Raw genomic sequence first — 22,759 nt, forward strand, 5'->3', positions numbered from 1 at the left:
AGTTCCATTGTTCTTTGAAATAACACTAAGTGAAAAGAGGGTATTTAACTCACTGCCAAGCTTCTTCAAATATTCATATTAGATCCTATAAATTAGCAGCTGTTGCAACAGAAGAGTGTTGTCCTTACCTGGTGTCAACCAAGGAGTGTTTTTCAGAAAGGGGGGAAGTCATAATATCCCTTTTAGCGGACTCCACTAAACCCGTTATGACTGAAAGGAAGGGTTATGCTGGGTAAGCAATTGAGTTTTGAATTTGTTTTGATAAGATAGCTGTTTTCTTTGTTTTAGCTTTTATTTTGAACATTGAACTACACTGCTGTTTAATCCTCTGGCATTTATTATACAATCGGAAAAGGAATGCAAACTGAAACCCCATTGTCTTATGAATCTCACTGTACTTTAAATGCAGATTATTGCTCAGTGATTTATCAAGATGTTGGGACAATATGGAAATCACAACTTTTGTTAAAATTTCAGTGAACTCCTGTATGTAAGATAATATAGAGTCAGTGTTTAAGTGCATTATTTATCCATCATTTCTGGGATAACTGTATTAAAGAAAGAATTACGGTTCTTCCCATTGCTAAGGTTAGTGGAAAATACTGACTTTTTTGCTAAACTTTATGGAGATAACAGTTACAAAGTATTTAAGGTTTCTAACGATTGTGTAATAGCTGCAAAAAATGGTTAATATTACATTAAACATGTCCAGAGACATGCCTTTGGCAAGACATAGAACGGTAAGACTTTCCCTAAACAGTAACAGCCAGTGACTGCAGTGGTAATACTGGAAGTGTGGGAATGCTGGGTCCACCTGCTGAAATAGTTTTTAACAGGAGCCTGAGCTGGCCAGCTGCTTAGAACCCATGAAGGGATCCAGCCACAAAGCCTTGGCAGAAAACTATAGGCAGATGCTGGCACTGCAGCCAATTCAGAATTAAATAAAAGGGCTAGTGGAGTTAGTGGGGAAGAAGTTGGATATGAATCCCAAATCCAGCTGGCTGTCTGGAAGGACCAACTCAGGAAACAAATTATTTGGAACAGATGCAGTATGCAAGCACTTTAATGCTGAATGCAACGGGGCAGCCTTGCCTCCCATCCTCCCTTTGTTTTCCTACCTAAATTGAGCCATTAGCTCTTTCCTTGTTGCTCTCTGTATTTCCTGATGTTTGCACTGGTTCTTCCTGAGGAGCTTTTCTCAGTTCTGACAGAATGGATTTTTCCAGCTCTTCTAGCTCTGCCTCTCTCCTCTTGTTTCTCTCCCTCCCTCTGTCCCTCCCTCTTGTGTCCTCACAGGTTTTCTTTCTTGTTCTTTCTCCTCTGTAGTCTGCCTGTCCTACACTCACACCTCTCCACTCACTGTATGATCTGTCCCCTTTTCCTTTAATTCCACCACCAGTGATACCTTCTTTCCTTATTTACTTCTTCACTCCAATCCCCCACAAAACTTCCCCACACTCTCTCCTCCTATCCCATCTGTCCTTTCCCCTACACTTTTACACTTTTTCTTCTCCTGCCGATCCTATCCTCTTCCTTCTCCTCTCGCTTTGCATTATTTTGGGAAGGAGCCTACACAGCTCACTCCCTTCCTACGGGGGTAGTGGTTTGCTCGTGAGACATAAGAATCTCTGTGATGGATTCCTCTTCAGTCACCCCAGTCTATACCTCACAGGTGGTGGTACCAGATCCCACTCTCCATGTTTTATATCAGTGGCAGAAATCAGAGGCTCTCTAGTACAACCCTCCTTCTCACTTGCCAGTTTCAGTCACATGACCAATAACAGAGATCCAATTACATAAAAAATGTTGAGGAAAGTAGTGAGTGTGAAGGTGCTCGAGTCCCACAGCTGCATCAGAGGGGCATCTACAGAACAGTAAAAACTGAATGGGAAGAGGACAAGCTGTTGCCATCCCCAGTGGTTGGGTCTATGACACATAGCCCTGATGTCATGAGCATAACATTCTAATAATGAATCTAAGTTACCAACCGAGCACTCAGATACTGTCTCTTGTGTCATGAATTCCCTTCTTTGTTTGATCTGACTTGTCCATAAAACCTCTCAAAACTTTTTTTCAGAAATGGGCTTGTTCATGTTAAAAACCCTCACTTGGATTCAATGGACGAAGATGTTCTTTATCACTTAAATTTAGGAACTAAAACACACAACCTAACAGTGATGTTTGGTGACATAAAGGTAAACAAAAAATGCAAAGGTTACAATAGCTCTAAATACAAATAATTTCCTTCATACTCGCCTTTCTTCAAACATCTCTTATTGTTACCTTTATCTAGCTCTGACTAGGAAGATGAGTTAAACGTCCCATAGGCCAATGCCATTCTCTGAAGCAACTTACAAAACCTGTACTGCAGATAGAGCAGTGGAGATTACCCTTCTTTTCTCAATAAAATATGTAGACTCAAAACCTAAACCTTTCACATACATAATTAGGTAAAATCCTCCCTGGTGGAGTTCCACTGACTTCAGAACTGAGAGAATATATTGACTTCTAAGGATGAATTTGGCTCATCGTGACGGTGATAGCTGTCGGTTCCAAGTCTACGTATTTTATTATTGAGGAAAGAAGGATGTGCTTATTGCTGCACGAGCAGCATGGATTCTAAATTACTTCAGAGAACGGCTTTCACCTCAATTTCTCAAGGAATTTCTACTCATCCTCTAGCCAAAGGTAAGATGATGTATATATGCAAAGATTCTTTCTGCCCCAAATCTACAAAGATCTGTAGTTCATCATATGGCCAGAAACCCAAACAAAAAGTTTTCTTTAATAAAACCCACCTTGGTAAAATCTAGTTTCCAATCTGCCATGACATCAGTGTAGTTACACAGGGGAGGAATATTTGGCCTGAAGTATCTGGCCATCATCTACTTGAGGCAAGTGACATAAGACTTCATCTTTCTGATTGAGATCTGAGGTCAAAATGCATCTTATCATGATTACAAATCTTTTCTGTTTACTGACTAAGGGATTGTCTACATGTGGGGGAAGGAGGTTAATGCACAACCTTTTGCTGAGCATCAGGTAACACACCATACACATGCCACATAATAGCGTACATATGGGATGATGTATCCTCTGTTGATGCACATCAGTATGTACACACGGCAACAGTTTGCTGTAAACTGAGGGTGTGGCATTCCCATGCTTCACTGCTGAGTGGTGTTTATTCTAGGACTTTTCTTGCTGTCTTGTGGGATGCAGAGCAGAAGCCAAGCTAGTTCAACAATTTTAAAAAGTCATGATTCATCTGCCTTTGCCCCATGCTTCTTTTCTGGGCAGGCTTGTGCCACTTTTGAACTGCTGCCAGTCAACCTGGACCCAACAATGCCCTGCTCTGCTATGCTGGCAACCTCAAATGTTAAGGTTGCCAGAGGCTGCTTGGGCAGTATTTCAGGATTCAAAGCTGGATGAATTCGACTTGGGACTTTGCCTCCCACGCCTCTGAGCAGATGACATGGCGGCGGTGGCTCCTCCAGCAACAGGAGCGTCCTCAGCGGTGGTGGAACTGGGACGTAGATGAGGATGAAGAGGAAGATACTGACCAACTGGCGGTGGAGGACTTGTTCCTTGAGCAGCTTCACAGCATGCAGTGTGGCTTCTGGGCTCAGGGAACCAGCATAGATTGGAGGGAATGGCTTGATCTGCAAACCTGGGACAGCCAGCAGTGATGAGAGAATTTCAGGATTGGGAAGGCAACCTTTGGTGAGAGACATGCTGAACTAATTCCAGCGCTGCAGAGGTAGCATGCCAATCTGCTGTGCCTCATACCTGTGAACAGGCAGATTGCAGGCTGCCATTGCTATCTGGAAGCTGGCCACCCCTGTATGCTACTGCTCTGTTGTGAATCAATTCAGCATGGGGAGATCGGTTGTTGGGGCCATTGTGTGTGATGCCATGGAAGAGGTACTGTTGCACCAGGTTATAAAGCTTGGTAATGCTTAGGAGGTTATTGATGGTTTTACATGTAAGGGATTCCTTAATTGTATTGGGCAACTTATGGGACTCATGTACCTGTCATTTTCCCCCGATCAGGGCTCAGGGGTATTTCTCCATGGTGCTCTCCAGGGCTTGTCAACCATTTTGGCAAGGTTACACACATAAATGCAGGGTGGTTTAGAAGGGTCCACAATTCAAGGATCTTTTGCCCCTGAGAACACTACGGACATTAATGGTGTGGATATTGCTCCTGGGAGACCTGTTTACCCTCTGCTCCCCGGGATAATGAAGCCATTCCCAGGCCACTTGGACAGAAGGAAGGAAGGAACTGTTTACTCAATACCTTAGAAGCATCAGAATGACAGCGGAGTGTGCATTTGTTTGTTTGAAAGGGAAATGGTGCTGTTTGCAGAATAGGTTGGAAGCAGCAGAAAGAAAACATTGCTTGCTGCCCTAAGAGTAATATGCGCTGCAACAGGACATTTTGGCTTTATATTGCCTCCAGGAGTTGCCTCTACATCTCCCTGTCTCTTTCTATACTGTCTTTGACTAATGCACTGCTTTCCCTGTCAATTGCCATACTGTCCTTTGCTACTGCAACCATCTCCCAGAAAGCTCCTTGTCAGTTTCATTTTCAATTCTCAGATACTGCCTCCCCCCTCTGCATTTTTTGAGGGTTTTGGAGGACTCTGTATTGATGTCCATGAACATTTCCACAGGACTTTTCCCTTTTCTCCCTCTCAGGTTTATTCTGCTGTTGATAAAGGCCCTGTCCTTGAGGGTCTGACCAGTGCAGGCACACAGCAGTTGCGGGTATTAAAAAATGACAGTTATTGTTCACATTCTAGGAAAGCTGTGATAGCTATTTTTTTAACATGTGTTTCTGCCTTTACCTCTCTGCAATTCTTCCCAGTCTTGGGGACCTTGAAGATGGTATGTGGTGTTTGTGTTGGGATTTTTGTCTGTGCGGTATATCCGTGTGGCTTTACCATTGTTCCTTGGAGGGTGGGGTTGAGTGAGGCGGACTTGGGAATTAAAGTCCCCTGCCTAGTTTTGCTGTGCCTTTTAAGTGCTTATATGGTATCAAAGGAGTTAGCAGGGTGAATCTGGGGGTGAGCCGTATAGTAATCCCTTCTCCATCTCTTTTAGGCTGTCCTGACTCTGGCTGAGGTTATGCTGAGGTGGGTGACTAGGAGGCAGAGAATGCCTCTCCTTATTCAAAAAGGCAAAAGGCAGACCAGTGAGATATGCTGTGAAGTTAATCACCAAGACAGTCCCTCCAAAAGTGCTGCAGGAGTGGAGGGGAGTCACTAGCTATACCAGTGAGGATGGCCGTGCAGCTGTTCCTCATAATCTTAGAACAAAAATTGAGCCATTTCTCTTAGATTGTGATTAGATATCTCCCCTGCAGGCATGTAGAAAGTGAAAAGAAAAAACAGACAGGGTTCTGCAATGATTGCCTGAAGCATTCACTGTTACCAACTGAGGGAAGGAAAGGGAGATCGGAGCACGGGCATGTGTCTTCCATGGCATAGGCCTGAAATTGGTCAGTAGTTGGGGCTTTAGCATGAGACAAAGGCCTGGCCAGGGTAGGCACCATTTTGGAAAGGTTTACAGGGCTAGGAGGTTCAATGGACAATGTTTGTCTAGGGAGGATGGCAGGCAGGGACGATCGGGTTATCAATGGCCGTGGCCATGGGATGCCCAAAACAGAAGTCAGTGTTACAGTACAGCATCATCATCAATTAAAAGTTAAATAGTAAATCATTAAAATAATTAAAAAAAAACTTACATGCTGAGTTTCCCTCCGTAGGATCAGTCTCAGTCCTGGTCTTGGTGGCTGCCTGATGATTGAGGTTGGTTGCTACAGCGCAGGAATTGGGCTCATGTTCTACCTGGCCAGCATCAGGGTCCTGGATCCTGAATCGATCCTGGCTTTATGGGGAGATCTCTTTACCGGCCTCTTCATGTTATACCCCAATGTATCTTACATGTCATCCCTATGGGGGGCAGGCTAGAAGGGAAGAGAGAAGGTGGCCAGCAGACTCCACAAGCTGCCTGGGTTGGGTGGTCACGCAGCTATGCAAAATCCTGTCCGGTTCCACAAAAAAATTGACAGGTTACATGTCCGAAGGATTTTTCCTATTGTCTCTCCATGTAATGTAGGTGCCCCTGAGCTGTTTGCTCTTTATCTGGCACTGTTCAGTATGCTGGCTTCTTGGAGAAATCTGCTGAACAATGTCCACAAAAAGGTCTTTATTCTGATGGCTTGCCACAAGAGCTTCCTGCCTTGATGTTTCTCTCCAGATAGTGGTTAGATTGGGGGTCTCAATGCAGCCAAGTGGCTGTCTGAGACATGTAATGGGGCTTCTGGAGTATTATCACAGGTATTGTGATAAACTGGAATCTAGGAGCAAATGGACAAAATCTGGCACTGTGCCAGCTTACAAATGGGGTAGGGGACACCTGGTCAATTTGACCCCAGAGCAGGGGAGGGCACACAGGTAAACAGACAGGTCAGTAATGGTCACAAAGCAGAGTGAGACAGCTGTTGAAGGACAGCCAAAGTAATTTGCAGCATTATTGCTTATACACGAACGCTTTCCCCACAGCTCTGCCAAACACCTCATTTCTGACCTGCAACTGTCCCAGACCCCTCTTTTTCCTGAGCACGGTGTGCGAAACTGGGCGATAGTTTTACAATGTAAACAAGTATCCACTAGAGACTGTGTTGGTGGTCTGAAACCTCATGTTACTTCTGACCTCAGCAGCCAGATTTGAAATCAGGTTGGCAGAGGGGAACATTTAGTTGCATTTTAAATGTAGAGTTAGATTTTTGAAAATGTCATTTGTGAAACATTGTCTCCCCCCCCTCATTGTTTTTATGTCTCCAGCAGTGGTCAGTAATTCTTGTTGACACTACTGATAGAAGAAATTAGACCATTAGCTACTCTAACATCTGTTTCTGCTTTGCTGTCTGTAGGAATAGTAACAACTTAAATTCAGTGCATATATTACACTGATGTTATTTTGCATTTACTTGGCCAGGAATTAATATCCAAGTATTTGCAGCTGTACAGTAGTGAAATCCTATAGTAACACCATATGTAATTTTTAATGTTATTTCCTATGTTTTTAGAACCTAGAACTAATCTGATCCTCTATAGTCCTGGCTAAAAGAAAGAGAGAGCCTAGTTTGTTCATTCCCATGAGCAACAGTTAGAAACCTAACAAATAACAATAATATTTTCTATTTATGTACTCTCACTGCACCTTCCATCTGAGGATTTCAATGCACTTTTACAAACATAAGCTTCACAATCATTCTGCAAGGGAAGTAAGAGTTCTTATTCCCATTTTAGAGGGATAATGTGAGGCACAAAAAGATTAAGTAACTTGCCTAGGAAGTTAGGAAGGAAGCCTGTGGCAACACCAGGACATTTGGACAATATATCTTAGAAAAGCCTGAAATAAATAGGAATCGAATCTGAGTTCCATCCGCTAATCATAAAGCCATCCAAATAAACACTTGATATCAGGCCTGGTCTGCACTACAAGTTTATGTCGGATTTAGCAGCGTTAAATCGAATTAATCCTGCACCTGTCCACACAACGAAGCCATTTTTTTGGAGATAAAGGGCTCTTAAAACTGATTTCTGTACTCCTCCCCAATGAAGGGATTAGCGCTGAAATCGACATCGCTGTTTCGAATTAGGGTTAGTGTGGACGCAATTCAAAGGTATTCGCCTCCGGGAGCTAACCCACAGTGCACCGTTGTGACCGCTCTGGACAGCACTCTGAACTCAGATGCACTGGCCAGGTGTACAGGAAAAACCCTGGGAACTTTTGAATCTCATTTCCTGTTTGGCCAGGCGAGCTCAACACCACAGATGACCATGTAGAGCTCATCAGCACAGGTGACCATGCACTCCCAGAATCGCAAAAGAGCTCCAGCATGGACCGAACGGGAGGTATTGGATCTGCTCGTTTAATGGGGAGAGGAATCTGTGCTATCAGAACTACGTTCCAAAAGATAAAATGCCAAAACATTTCAAAAAATCTCCGAGGCCATGAGGGACAGAGGCTACAGCAGGGACACAACACAGTGCCGCCTGAAACTTAAGGAGCTCAGACAAGTGTACCAGAAAACCAAAGAATCAAACGGATGCTCCGGGACAGACCCCCAGACATGCAGTTTCTAAGCTGAGCTGCATGCAATTCTAGGGGGGGGCCGTCACCACTAGCCCACCCCTGTCCGTGGACTCCGATGATGGGGTACTCTCCGCCATGCCTAAGGATTTTGTGGATGGGGAAGATGAGGAGGAGGAGGACAAGCTTGAGGAGAGCACACAGCACACCATTCTTCCTGATAGCTAGGATCTTTTTATCACCCTGACTGAAATACCCTCCCAACCCAACCAAGCCAGAGAGGGGACCTCTAGTGAGTGTACCTTTTTAAATATAATACATGTTATAAAAGCAAGCGTTTTTTAATGATTATGTAACCCTGAGGACTTGGGATGCGTTCATGGCCAGTACAGCTACTGGAAAAGTCTGTTAACGTGTCTGGGGATGGAGCAGAAATCCTCCAGGGACATCTCTATGAAGCTCTCCTGGAGGTACACTAAAAGCCTTTGCAGAAGGTTTCTAGGGAGAGCAGCCTTATTCCATCCTCCATGGTGGGACACTTTACCACACCATGCTAGTAGCAAGTAATCTGGTATCATTGCATGACAAGCCTGGCAGCGTATGGTCCTAGAGTTTGCAAGCAACATCCATTCTATATCTCTCTGTGTTATCCTCAGGAGAGTGATATTGTTCATGGTAACCTGGTTGAAATAGGGGAATTTAATTAAGGGGACATTCAGAGGTGGCTGCTCCTACTGGGCCGTTTGCCTGTGGCTGAAAAGAAATCCTCCCCACAGTTAGCCATGCGGGGGGGGGAGGTGGTATTGGTGCTGAGCTGCTTAAGTTTGGCTAGCAGGGATCTTCCCTGATACCCCCCAGCCAAGCGGTGGGGTGAGGGGTAAAGCAATCATCCCCGAGAATTGGATGGGGGGTTAGTTTGGTTTCTGCTGCTGCACGTTAACAGCACTAAATGGCCAACTCAACGGGCTTTGCTTGGTATGGGAGAGGAGGGCACTGCTGTTATGAAGGTTGTAGAAGCTGAAAGACTATGGCTTACCATGGCCACCTGCAAGCTGAATTCTGTTGCCCAGCACTACATGTGTGATCTTTAATACCAAAGCCGCAGGCACTCAATATAAGATGCAAAATGCGACCTTGTACCAAAATCACATGTGCTATGTAATGGGAATAGTGTTGTTCACCATGAAAGAGTACAGTCATTGTTCTGTAAAATGTATCTTTTAAAATACTTCACTCCCTTTTTTTCCTCCAGCAGCTGCAAATGTTTCAAGCCTCCCCCCTCCGTCCCAAAGGCTATCTCAGATAAGGCGGTGAAAAAAACGCACGTGTGATGAAATATTCTCTGAGCTCATGCAGTCATCTGGCACTGGCAGAGCTCAGCAGAATGTGTGGAAGGACACAATAGCAAAGTACAGGAAAGTGGCAAATGAACGTGAGGAGAGGTGGTGGCAGGAAGATCAGAGGAGGCATGAGGCAACGCTGATGCTACTGTGGGATCAAACAGACATGCTCCGGCGTCTGGTGGAGGTTCATGAATGGCAGCAGGATCACAGACAGCTGCTGTAGCTCCTGTTTAACCACCCTCCCTCCTCCCCAAGTTCCATAGCCTCCTCACCCAGACACCCAAGAAGGCAGCGGGGGGGGAGGCTCCGGGCACCCAACCACTCCACCCCAGTGGACAGCCCAAGCAACAGAAGGCTGTCATTCAACAAGTTTTGAAGTGGCCTTTTCCTTCCCTCCTCCCCTCCTCCCACACCCCACCCGGGCTAACTTGTGAGTTATCTCCCTATTTTTATAATCAATTAATAAAGAAGACATGTTTTTTAAACGATAGTGACTTTATTTCCTTTGCAAGCAAACTGTGATCAAAGGGGAGAGGGCGGGTGGCTTACAGGGAATTTATAGGCAACGAACGGGGAGGGTTTTCATCAAGGAGAAACAAACAGAAGTGTCACACAGTACCCTGGCCATTCATGAAACTGGTTTTCAAAGCTTCTCTGATGCGCACGCTTCCTGCTGTGCTCTTCTAACCACCCTGGTGTCCGGCTGTGTGTATTCAGCAGCCAGATGATTTGCCTCAGCCTCCCACCCCACCATAAACATCTCGCCCTTACTCTCACAGAGATTGTGGAGCACACAGCAAGCAGCAATAACAATGGGAATATTGGTTTCGCTGAGGTCTGAGCAACTCAGTAAACTGCGCCAGCGACCCTTTAAACGTCTAAATGCCACACTCTACCACCATTCGGCACTTGCTCAGCCTATAGTTGAACTACTCCTTACTACTGTCCAGGGTGCCTGTGTACGGCTTCATGAGCCAGGGCATTGAGGGGTAGGCTGGGTCCCCAAGGATAACTATAGGCATTTCAACATCCCCAACAGTTATTTTGTGGTCTGGGAAATAAATCCCTTCCTGCAGCCATTTAAACAGACCAGAGTTCCTGAAGACGCGAGCGTCATGAACCTTTCCCGGCCATCCCAAGTTGAAGTTGGTGAAATGTCCCTTGTGGTCCACCAGTGCTTGCAGCACCATTGAAAAGGACCCCTTGCAGTTTATGTACTGGCTGCCCTGGTGGTCCGGTCCCAAGATAGGGATATGCGTTCCGTCTATAGTCCCACCGCAGTTAGGGAATCCCATTGCAGCAAAGCCATCTAGTATGACCTGCACATTTCCCAGAGTCACTACCTTTGATAGCAGCTCAGTGATTGCGTCAGCTACTTGCATCACAGCAGCCTGCACAGTAGATTTGCCCACTCCAAATTAATTACTGACTGACCAGTAGCTGTCTGGCGTTGCAAGCTTCCACAGGGCTGCTATCATCTTGGTATTCTTGCACTTCAGGGCAGGGGAAAGCAAGTCACAAAATTTCATGTAAGTGCCCTTACACAAGCAAAAGTTTCGGAGCCACTGGGAATCATCCCAAACCTGCAACACTATGTGGTCACAACACTCTGTGCTTGTTTTCTGGGCCCAGAATCAGCGTTCCACGGCATGAGCCTGCCCCAGTAACACCATGATCTCCAAATTGCTGGTGACCGCAGTTTTAGAGAAATCTGTGTTCATGTCCCCAACACCGTGCTGCTGTCGCCTCCTCGCCTGGTTTTTCAGGTGGTGGTTCTGCATAAACTGCACGATAATGCGCGAGGTGTTTACAATGGTCATAACTGCTGGGGTGAGCTGAACGGGCTCCATGCTTGCCATGCTATGATGTCTGCTCAGGCAATCAAGGAAAAAGGGTGCAAAATGATTTTCTGCTGTTGTTTTCAAGGAGGGAGGAAGGGTTGACTGACGACATTTACCCATAACCATCCGCGACAAATTTTTGGCCCCATCAGGCATTGGGAGCTCAGCCCAGAATTCCAATGGGCAGTGGGGACTGTGGAAACTGTGGGATAGCTACCCACAGTGCACCGCTAAGAATGTCGACGTTTGCCATGCTACTGTGGATGCACACCGCCGAATTAATGTGCTTAGTGTGGACTCATGCACTCGACTTTATACAATCTGTTCCCAAAAATCGACTTCTGTAAAATCGGAGTACTTTCGTAGTGTAGACATGGCCTCAGTATCAGCACAAGTCCAGATCCTTTAACAAGGTTACAACATGAACAATGGTTATTCTAGCTAGAATATGGGTTTTATAAATCAGACTTAGTCCTCCTAAAACACGGTGTTGGCATATTTTTTTAAAAAATATACAGTAGATTTGTGATGGGGTTGGAATTATAAAATGCCACGTGTTTCTAAAAAGAATTTCCATATAAGAATTGCAAGACTAGATAATTGTGTTTTGTGGTTGCTTTACTTTCACATCTGCTCCCTTTGGGTATAAGATTCCACTAGAGGAACTGAGTGTAATATTAGAAGTGCAGACTGAGTATTGATCCCTGCTTTAGCTAGAATGGTACAGATAATCTTACATTCTATTTCTAGTTTGTCTGTGTTGGTGGCAGCCCTAACAGAATGAAAGCTTTTGCTCAGCTCATGCACAAAGAACTTGGACTTGAAGGAGATGGGAAAGACTTGAAAGATATTTGTGCTGGGACAGATCGGTACTCTATGTACAAGGTTGGACCAGTGCTCTCCATCAGTGTACATACTTTACCGTGTACTTAAAATACTTCCATTTTCAGCCCAACAATAGCTGAAGAATTTAGCACATTGTTTGTATTTCTTTTTTTAATGTTTCATATGGACTTAGCGCTTCTGAAAGCTGCTGGATTGAGAGCCCTGGACACTGAATAGGGAACATACTATGAAGAACAGCATTGCAAGAACAGCCTCAGTATCCTGACCTAGAGGAACTGCCTCGTGGAGTGAGAGGCTAGTTAAGTCTTTTTGCCCTTCAGTTCTTGGTCTCTGTGTTGAGACTGCCAAGATGGGTGTCAGTTATGGTGGTAATTTTTTGTTTGGACACCTATCCACTAATTATTGGATAATCTATCACGTTAATTTTATGTTGGCTGTCAATAAGCCATCAGATCACAACTTCCATGCACTACTGACCTGAGCTGGATTAAAATCTGTGACCTAGAGATAAAAGGCTCCTATCTCCCAAGCCATAAAGACCCCGCTTTTAACTGATGGGAAAAGTATTGGATTCTTCCAAAAATTCTACAGCCAGCACTGTTACATTGTTCACTATTTGCTATTTCCTAGAGGTAGTGCATATAGAAATAACCGCATAGTTCAACAAGCCAGCAGGTTGGCCAATGGTTTAAACATTGTGATTACCACAGCAGGTAATTTTCTTCCATCACATCTCTTAGGCCTGATCTATGCTTAAAACTTAGGTTGGCATAGACTTAGGTTGAAAAATCCATGCCTGAGCACTGTGGCTACGCCGATCTAAACCCTGGTGTAGACACAGCTTCTATTGACTAAGCTATCTTCGCTTGGGGAGGTGGAGTTCCTACGGCAATGGGAAAACCCCTTCTGTCATGAGAGTGTGTTTATGGGGTTATAGAGGCATAGCTACAGCACTGTAGCTATGCTGCTGTAGTGGATGTAGACATGGCCTCATTGCCTCAGGGGTTGGCAAGCTGGAAATATCAACAATTCCACTCCCAGTCGCTTTGCATTTCTGTTGTGTCTGCCATCAGAGCATCCAAAAGTGCTAATTGATTAAACTTCTCAATATTCTATGAGGTAGGAAAAGGTAATTATCCTCATTTTACGGCGAGACCAAGGCACAGAGGTTAAGTGACTTACACAAGATCACATCTCCTACTCTCTAGAGATGCCCTGATTCCCATGCATGTGCTTTTAATTCATAATGGACTAATCCAGTGGCAAATTTTCCCTTTACCCTAAAAAAATTTTCAGCGGTTATCACCAGTAAAATCTTTGTCACTCATAAAGCTACATTTAAAATTTTAATAAGCCTAGTGAAAATCTGCTGTTGCTTGATCGTTTGGTTTCTATAAATTATTTCCCCTTACTTTCAATACTTGGACTAGAGCACATGCTCATGCCTGCTCATGAATTTCCCTTTTCCACACTTCTAGTACACATGTGGACAAAAGATTAATAGGCACGGAACCCTCTCCTGTTCCCAAGGATGCCAATGGGAGTTTTGCCATGGATTTCAATAGGAGCCAGATCAGGACTGAGAATTATGATTTATAAAAAAAAAGATTCTTATGTTTGAGTCATGTCATATTTCTTGGCATCCTGTGTATTCAATTTGCAAGGTCCCTGTGTTACAACAGAAAGCGGGAATATTTTGCTCAGCTCAGCAACCTGAAAGTTCAAGAGGTAAGATCACTTCATACCATGCCCAAACTATGAAATATAGTTGAAAATATTACAACCATTCCCTAAAAGCCTTACGGTGGCAATCTTATTTTGTTATTATTCTTTAAATATCAACAACACTTTTGGCATGGTATAAAATCTTAATCCTGCAATAACCTACATATGTCATTTTACTCATCTGAGTAGTCCTAACTTTACTCACATGAGAAGTTAAGGAGACCACTCACCTGAGTGAAGTTACACACTTGTGTTTGCAGGACTGGAGCCTAAAAAGCAGACACAGAAAAGACAGGTCTCTGGGAAAAACAAGAGGAAATAATGACATTTTTATTTTTGCTCGATCAGTCTAAAATTCAGTGACAACTGTGACACTATCAGGATACAATCCTAATATAAAGCCTTGTCTACACACAAACTTATACTATTTTAGCTAAATTAGTTTTAAAACACACTGTTCGTTAAACCAATGGAAGTCTGTGTGTGGACAAGGCCTAAGACAAGATGTATCATGTGACTGAGCCAAACAATAGGAAATAAAGAGAAGAGAAGATAAAAGAACAGTAATAACTTCACAGTTTCATAGGCTACCTGTGTGTACAACTTGTCAATTCTAAATTATTTGTTCTTGTTTTAAATCTCCTGACCTAGACATCATTAGTTGACTGATATCTTTCAGGCATCAAGAAACCAGCCAATTAATGATGGCTAGGTCAGGAGCAACTTTCCAATGTGCATTGAACACGGCATGATTCTGATGGTAAGTAGGATAAAATTTCTGGCCAATGCCCCATTAGATGATTTGTTATGAGTTGCTGCTGATGTCATGTTTTAGCAAGATGCAAACAGGCTCAGAAATACTAGGTGTATTTATAAAAAAATGAGGAGTCCTTGTGGCATTTTAGAGACTAACAAAATGGGTTTTAGCCCACAAAAGCTTATGCCCAAATAAATTTGTTAGTCTCTAAAGTGCCACAAGGACTCCTCGTTGTTTTTGCTGATACAGACTAACACGGCTACCACTCTGAAACCTGTCACCATGCTAGGGGTATTTATGAGATTTCTGCCTTGGCTATTTTTAATAAGAATAAAATGTTTAAAGCACTGACAAGGAACTCAGGCAGCTGTACAAGAATAATAAGAACACAAAAATATGTTAACACATAAAATGCAATAAAACATAATAAGACCATCTTCCTACAACAAAAAGAGAGAAGGATGGGACAAACTGCAAATGGAAAAAAGAAATGATGGAACTAATGATGTTCCCATTGGACCAGAATAAATCCTACCCCTTTGGAAACACCTGCCTCTGGGTTTTTGAAAGCAGAACTGATTTACTGACAAGACAGATTTAGGGAAAGGACATTCTCTCTGTACTGACTTTAGGCAAAGGGGATGAAAGTAGTAGGAAACTGCAAAAAAGACCTATGGCAGCACATCTCAGAGCCCAGGTCAATTGGGCTTGCACTACAGGACTAAAAATAGCAATGTAGACATTCAGGCTCAGGCTGAAGCCCAGGCTCTGAAATCCAGGTATGGGGGAGGTTTTTGGAGCTGCTATTTTTAGCCCTCCCAACTCAGAGAACCCAGGCTCTGACAGTTGCTGCTGCAGGGTTTGGAGTTGTGGGGGTTTTGTTTTTGTTATTGTTGTTTGGAACTGTGTGATGGGTAGTGCAAACATCACACTGGACCCGAAGGGTTTAAAAGGCAATACTGGACCCAGCTAGCCCCACCCCTCCAGACCTGCTGAGCATGCACTGACTGAAGGAATGGGTTAAAAAGAGCTCAGAAACCGAGGCAGAGGGTGGTGGACAGGCTGCAGGAGAAATAAACCCTTTTCCAGGAAGTCAGACAGAAGAGTGAGCCAGAGAAGAGACTACAGAGCAGGTAAGCCCCTCAGGCAGTGCCTTCTCCAGCCACCATCCCATTTGAGAACTTGCAGGACCTTGCTCCTTTGGACTCTTGTGTTGTAAAGTGATTGACTGTTTGGATGTGGCATAGGGCCTGCAACACTGCGCCTACACATAAGGTGATCTGCAGCCATTGTCATGTCGGCTGCAGGGATACTTTGTATTGCAGCTACAGGGTATGGAAGAAACTGGACCTGTGATGTATTTAGGGCTCCATGGGGTGAGAGCAATTCTGGGTTGGTTGTAGCCTCTCCATTATTACAATAATCATTCTTATTATTTGCATTACAATAGCACCTAGGGACCCCAACTGATATTGGGGCCCTGTTGTGCCTGGCACTTCACAAACATATTATTATATTTACTATTGATTTTTTTCTCTTGCTATAGCACCTAGGAGCTCTAGCCATGGACCAGGACTCCACTGTGCTAGATACAAACACAGAACAGGAAGACAGTCCCTGCCCAAACCAGTTTTCAGTCTCAGAATAAGACAAGAGACAACAGATGGACACAGACCGAGGAGTGAAAGGAAACAATGAGTCAATGTTGGTCACCATACTAAGCAGTGGTCTCAGCACACCGGCAGCCTAACCATTGTTATGTTTTTGTAGGAGAGTTTTGAGGAGAGATGCAAAGGTGGATAATGAGGTAGATTTGCAGATGTTTATCGGGAGCTCCTCCCAAGCGTGACAGAACAAGAGACAGTCCCTGCTCCAAAGAGCTTTCTATATGGCATCATTCCCTAATTTACCTGGAGAAAAACACCTGTGGGAACTAATGCTTAACCTGACACCATTCATTCCTGTGGGCTCCAACTCTGTGCTGCCAACTCCATAAGAGGATAGGGAGCACAGTAGGTGCACATAGAGTACCACCAGCGTACAACTTCACCTGGCGCCATGCTGTCAGGTGGGATCAGAGGGAGCAGTTCAGAGAAGCTGGCCCCGCACATGGCCATACCATGAAGGTATGATTCAGAGTCTGATGCTTCTCCCACAGAAATATCCCATTGACATCAATGGGAACAGGATACCTCTGGCTATATACTAATATTCTGAAGTAATTTTATAAATATGTATCAGCTTGAACAAAAATGATGATTAATGATGCCTTCATTTTCTTTCCTCTCAGCAACACGGGATGGGTATTCCTTGCATTTCTATTATGCTTCATGAACTAATCAAATTACTACACCATGCAAAATGCCGTGATGTTACTATTATACGCATCAGTACTTCTGGGGGCTTAGGTGAGCTACCAGCTTTACTACTGCCAGATGGAACAGATGTTTAATAAAACACAGCTAAGCAATAGGTCAAGTTATTAGGAGCTTTTCATATTTTTTATTTTTTTCAGGTCTGCAAACATCTAACAAAACATGAGATTTTATTTCAGGTCAACAAATATCAAACTTCTAATGGCTGGTTTAGCAGAAACATACATTTTCATAATACATGATATCTTGAAATCTAATACATCTGAATAATACTCTTTTCAGACACAAACCAGCTGACAGAAATTTACTCTTATTTCCTAAAATACACACCCATAAACTGATGCCATGCATGGAAAGTTTCAGCCCTAATAGAACATCTTTCACTCAGTTAATAATAATAAGTATAATCAATTGTTTCTGTACGGCAAGCCCATAGGTCCTAATCAGGATTGGGGCTCCATTGTGCGGGGTGCTATACAAATATGAATGGAGAGACAGTTCCTATCCCAGAGAACTTACAGTCTAAGGATGAATGGAAAAGATAGGCAAGGAATGGGGACTAAGAAATCTCTCTCTTATAATGGAAGAGTTCAGTCAATATGAATGACCCCATTAACTTGAAGTTCGGAAAATATAAATTCAGATTAACTCTCAGAGAGGAATTGGAATAACTATGTAATGGAAATAAAGCAGGCCTGATCATTCAGTCTGGATGCAGGCAAAACTCCCATTTCCTCCAATGCGAGCTCTGACTGCATAAACCCTTCAGGATTAAACCCAAATTGAGGAGCACAAAAAGGTATTTTAACCAATCCATGGACACCTTAGGACTTCACATTTGTTACTCTGCTGCACCTCCATAGAAGGTCATTTGGAATGTCATGACAGTAATGGGACAGAAAGCTAATCTTCTGCTCAAAACACACACAGCCCCTAGTGAATTAGCTAACCAAGAATCTCCTTTACCTTTTAGGAGTACAGGGCCTAAGATGCATCGTTTTTTGCGGGGGAGGGTTAGGGAGGGTTAGAAATCAAAATAGATATGCCTGTCTTTTCACCCTAAGCAAATATTCATTAAAACATAGACAAAATCATACATACAAACCAATAGCTACATGTGAACTTTCCTTGCACCACCTATGTGTCAGAAGAAATAAATACCCTTTAGCCAGCATATTCCCTTTGCAACCCTTCATATCCACACATGTGCACTTACTGAGTTTTACTTTGTATGTATTTGAATGGTTCTCTCATATATATATTTTGCTGATAAATATTCATATTAATTAAGATTTTACTGTAATAAATTAGGTTATAATTTAAATTATAAAAATTACGTAGCACTAACCTATCCCCAATCCCCACTTCTGCAGGCATTGACCCTGGAACTGTTGTAATAACAGACATTGCAGTGGATTCATTTCTTAAGGCTCGGTTTGAGCAGGTGATACTGGATAATATAGTTGTACGAAGCCCTGAACTTGATAAGGACCTTGTTGAGGAGCTACTGAACTGCAGCAAAGAGATTCATGACTTTCCAACACTTACTAGGCATACTATGATTTTTATGAGGGTGAGGAATATCTCTAATTTTCTATTCATTTTTTTTTCAAACATAAGACCAGATCCTGAAACCCTTGCTCAGGCAGAATGACCAGTGTAGTCAGCAGCAGAGTTGCCTGAGTAAGTACTGAGTAAAAAGCAAGGAAGGACTTTAGGTTTTGACCCACCATATATTTTAGAGACTTGTTTACAGGTCAGAAACAGAACTACTTTCATAATATGTCATGCCAATTTGCAGAACCATTAACTATAGTGTAATTGGCCTCTATTGCATCTGTCACTTAGTCAAATTTTGTAACAACATCACATCTGCAAAGAAAATATTATAACAATAGCAGTGAATCAAGCATGACAATTCATTCTGGAAAACATTCACTCCCTTAGGAAAGTATAGAATTCCCTGGATAGCACTTCCTGCTGTCCCTCAGCCCTACGGAGTCACAGAAATCAGCATATACTCAGTGAATCTCTGAAAGCAATAGGCACATAACATTAAGCAGTTAAAGTAAATATCCCCTAGTCTATAATCTTAACATAATTTTAACAGATAGGTTACACTAAATTACTTGCTATGACAGGATTATAGCTTCAGAATTACCAAACAGAAGAAAAATGTCTGTAAGTGTATGGCATTTGTGTAAATAAACCTTAGATCCTTGGCAATATCCTGGAACTGTTTCCTTTACAAAATTAAATGCTGATTGCAAAGTGGATTAAACGGAATAAATGAAGAATTAATAATTGGAGGAATATTTATAAACCTTTGGATCTGCTTGCAAATGCAGCCATCTGTGTTTCTCAAGGCCATGTTTTACTTAAATAAAAAGCCATTTGAGAGGATTAACAGTAGGAACGACAATGATATTAAAAGGTTTGTCCGGGGTAGTAAAGTTACAGGTGTACATTTGCCTGTGCCGAGGACATAACATCTAAGTGAGAAACATAAGCACAAGTGAGAAGGGGTTCATTGAAGATCAAAATTCAATTCCAAAATACTAGTAAAAACAAATCAGTGATGTTAGCAAGACAGGTCACTTACCAGGAACTGTAATTCTATGAGTCAATTGCCTGAATACATCCCTACTTGTAGAAATGTGCATATGCCCTCAGTATACAGCCAGAACCCTCTAGAGGAATTGTGTCCACCGTTGTACACATGCTTCTGCACAGATCCAGACTTTCAGACCCAAAGGCATATAAAGTGCTTCAACCCTCTGTATCCCAACTCAATTATTTTCCTACTTAGTCAAAAAATCATCTAAAGACTCAGAAGCAGGGAAGGTGGCTGGGCAATATGGATCCAGTAGCTACTAAGCAGCCTTTTTTTGTCCTTTGAGAATTGCCCCATTTGAAGATTAGCTAACGATAACAAACCCAACCCCGTTCCACAAAAGGAGTATTAACTGACTTAATGATTGCAAGACTACTCTTCCTCATTGGACATCAGCCCTACAAGCTAACTCAAGAGAAAGATGCCGCAAAGATGTGTGAATTGAGCTCCATATAGCAACCTTACACATCTCTGTTGCAGAGACTTTTCTAAGCAATTGTGTAGAGGCTGTTTCGGGTCTACTAGAAAGTTTCCGAGACCTGGTCTGCAATAGAAAATTAGCTCGTCATAACTATGTTGCTCAGGGATGTGAAAAATCTACAACCCTGAACGGTGGAGTTAGGCCAACCTAAGTCCCCATGTAGAAAGTGCTAGGTTGATGGAAGAATTCTTCATCGACCTAGCTACTGCCTCTTGGGGAGGTGGATTACCAACACTGACAGGAGAATCCATCTCATCGGTGCAGGGGGTGTCTACACTAAAGCACTAGAGCTGCAGCAGCACAGCTGTACAGGTTTAAGTATGGATAAGCCAAAGACCTCAATTAAAGACATGTAAAGTCACAGCAGGCTTGAACGTAATGAATGATTCACTTATTTTCGAAGCAAAGTTTATCAACCCTCTTGACTGGTCTCCATCTGCTACAAATAATCTCTGGGATTTGCAAAAAAGCTTTGTCCTTTCTCAACAGCAACTAAAAACATTTTGACGATAACTATCTAGCCTCACCTGCTAAATTAGGAAGATTAGGGACCAACAGTGATAGAGTGATAGATTGAGTCAAGTAAACTGAATCATCCCATAGGTCACCTAACCTTACAGCACACTGTTGAAGGAAGGCCTGGTTTTTCAGCATGGATCTCACCCGCTTTCTTTGCAAATGTTACAGCCACCAGGAATGCAGCCTTTATAGATCATTTTGAAGGCCATTTCCTAACCTAAGTGCTGCATTATGTGGGAGGACGCGACTGCCCTCAGCTGCCCTAGGGACAGAGCAGTGCAAGAGTATCTTTGCCCACTTGCCCTCAGGTTCTGCATCCTGTGAAGTGGGCAGCTTGGCCAGATCCAAGAATCGGGCCCTTAGAATATTTGAGAGTATGAGTGAGAGTTAATTGTTTTTCTAAATTGATCCTGAGTCTAAGAGGTTTGGAGAAGTGAGACCAAAGGTGTGACCCCTGGTAGAAAACAAAGTTGCCAAGGAAAAATTCTCGTAAACCATTTTGATTTCCTATAATTAACCATCTCCCTTTAAAAAAATAAGTTAAAACTAAGATTAAAAGGTCTTTTCCATCTCCATTTTCTCCACATAATGGAAGGGGCATATGTACCTAATTTGTTAATCCTTTTCTAAAGCAACTTAGTATGTTGTAGATTTCATCTGCCAGAGCCTCACAGAGCTATGCCAATTTACACAGCTGAGAATCTGCCACCATATCTCTATGTACTTGTGTTATTTTGGTCTTGGTTTTGTTAAAACTTCTATAGTGAACTCAGCTGTATTTTGTCATAGTAGATTGGCTTTAAAAATACATGACAAATGGAATATGAAATAAATAATTTAATGAGCCCTATTAAAATAACAATTTAATGCGGTTTTAAGTAGAATTTAGACAAATTCTGCCCTTTGAGAGAAACTGCCTGAGACTGCAGCCAGTTTTACTATGACTGTAAACTCCATATTGTATAGAAGGATGAGCAGTCACAGGTTTTTTTTCTTTCCAGGTCAAGGACAATTAGATGGAGCATTGTGTTCTTTTTCCAATGAAAAGAAGTTGGCGTACTTAAAGAGAGCTTACAATGCTGGTGTTAGAAATATTGAAATGGAGTCAACTGTATTTGCTGCTATATGTGGACTTTTTGTGGTCTAAAAGTTAAGATTTCTTGTCACAATCCATTTCCTTTTCATGTTTGTTTTCGTACACCTTTGCACTTCCTAATTTAATCTACATATGGATTTGGTAAGCTCTGGGATTTATACAATGTGAAAACTAAAAATGTATTCCAAGCTTCTTTCACTAAAAAGTATATTAACACAAATCCAGTGGCTTCATAAAATGTTTACTTGAAACTGCTTGTTTAGAAGTGCAGTGTATCGAAAAAACAATTAACTGTCTTGGCAAAACCAAAATTTCACTCAGCCCAGCTCTGAAAAGTTTCCTGGCTATGTCCCTGTCTCTGGTTTTCTTTTACTGGCTGCAAAGATCACTTGTCTCTTGCTAACATATTATGGGGCATACTTTCAGTGCATGTGGTGCATGAATTTTCCAGGCAACCTCTGGCAATTGAGCTCCTAAGGAGCTCTCGATAAAGCTTAAAGATTGCAGCTGCAGAACTGCACAGGGCGGGCAGTTATGATGACACTGTCTCTGCTTCTCCAGTATAGCTGCCCCTGTAAGTTCCAGGAAGTGCAGGTTACACCTTCCCAGGGAGGTATATTAAGCCCTTCATTTAACCCCTCCCACAATAAACCTGCATTATCTATGTGTGCTAGGAATATAGTCCTTTACTGCGGCAAATACCGTGCATATTTGGTGTATCATAAGTTACTTAAAAGGGTGTTTTTGTTTTTCTTATAGCTGCTGTTGTCTGTGTGTTGTCTGTGTCCTTAACCGATTTGAAGGTGACCAGATGAAGGCACCCCATGAAGTTCTAGTAGAATATCAGCGACGGCCTCAGCATCTGATCTCACTTTTTATCAAAAAGCGTCTTGGGTTATATAACCAAATGGAATTACTAGACAATGCATTTTTCCTTAATAACTAAGGAAAAATATACCCTGCTAATACACAAAATGAATGTTTTATGTATTTATCTCTGTATATTGATGCAGAGGTAGACATAAATACAATGTGTAGTGAATTCATATATAAATG

At 42.6% G+C, this 22,759-nt stretch overlaps 1 protein-coding gene across 1 annotated transcript; it reads left to right on the forward strand.

Annotated features, from left to right (window-relative positions):
• The first annotated feature begins 206 nt into the window (after nucleotides 1-206).
• On the forward strand, nucleotides 207-22,649 carry UPP2 (uridine phosphorylase 2). The gene is given in 9 exon segments (XM_073306887.1): nucleotides 207-232; nucleotides 2,078-2,195; nucleotides 12,041-12,199; nucleotides 16,909-17,026; nucleotides 18,367-18,546; nucleotides 18,549-18,566; nucleotides 21,609-21,734; nucleotides 22,155-22,164; nucleotides 22,463-22,649. Coding segments are annotated over 9 exon segments (942 nt in total).
• Nucleotides 22,650-22,759: the final 110 nt, after the last annotated feature.

The sequence above is a fragment of the Lepidochelys kempii genome, chromosome 11, assembly GCF_965140265.1.
Source record: "Lepidochelys kempii isolate rLepKem1 chromosome 11, rLepKem1.hap2, whole genome shotgun sequence".
NCBI lineage: Eukaryota > Metazoa > Chordata > Testudines > Cheloniidae > Lepidochelys > Lepidochelys kempii.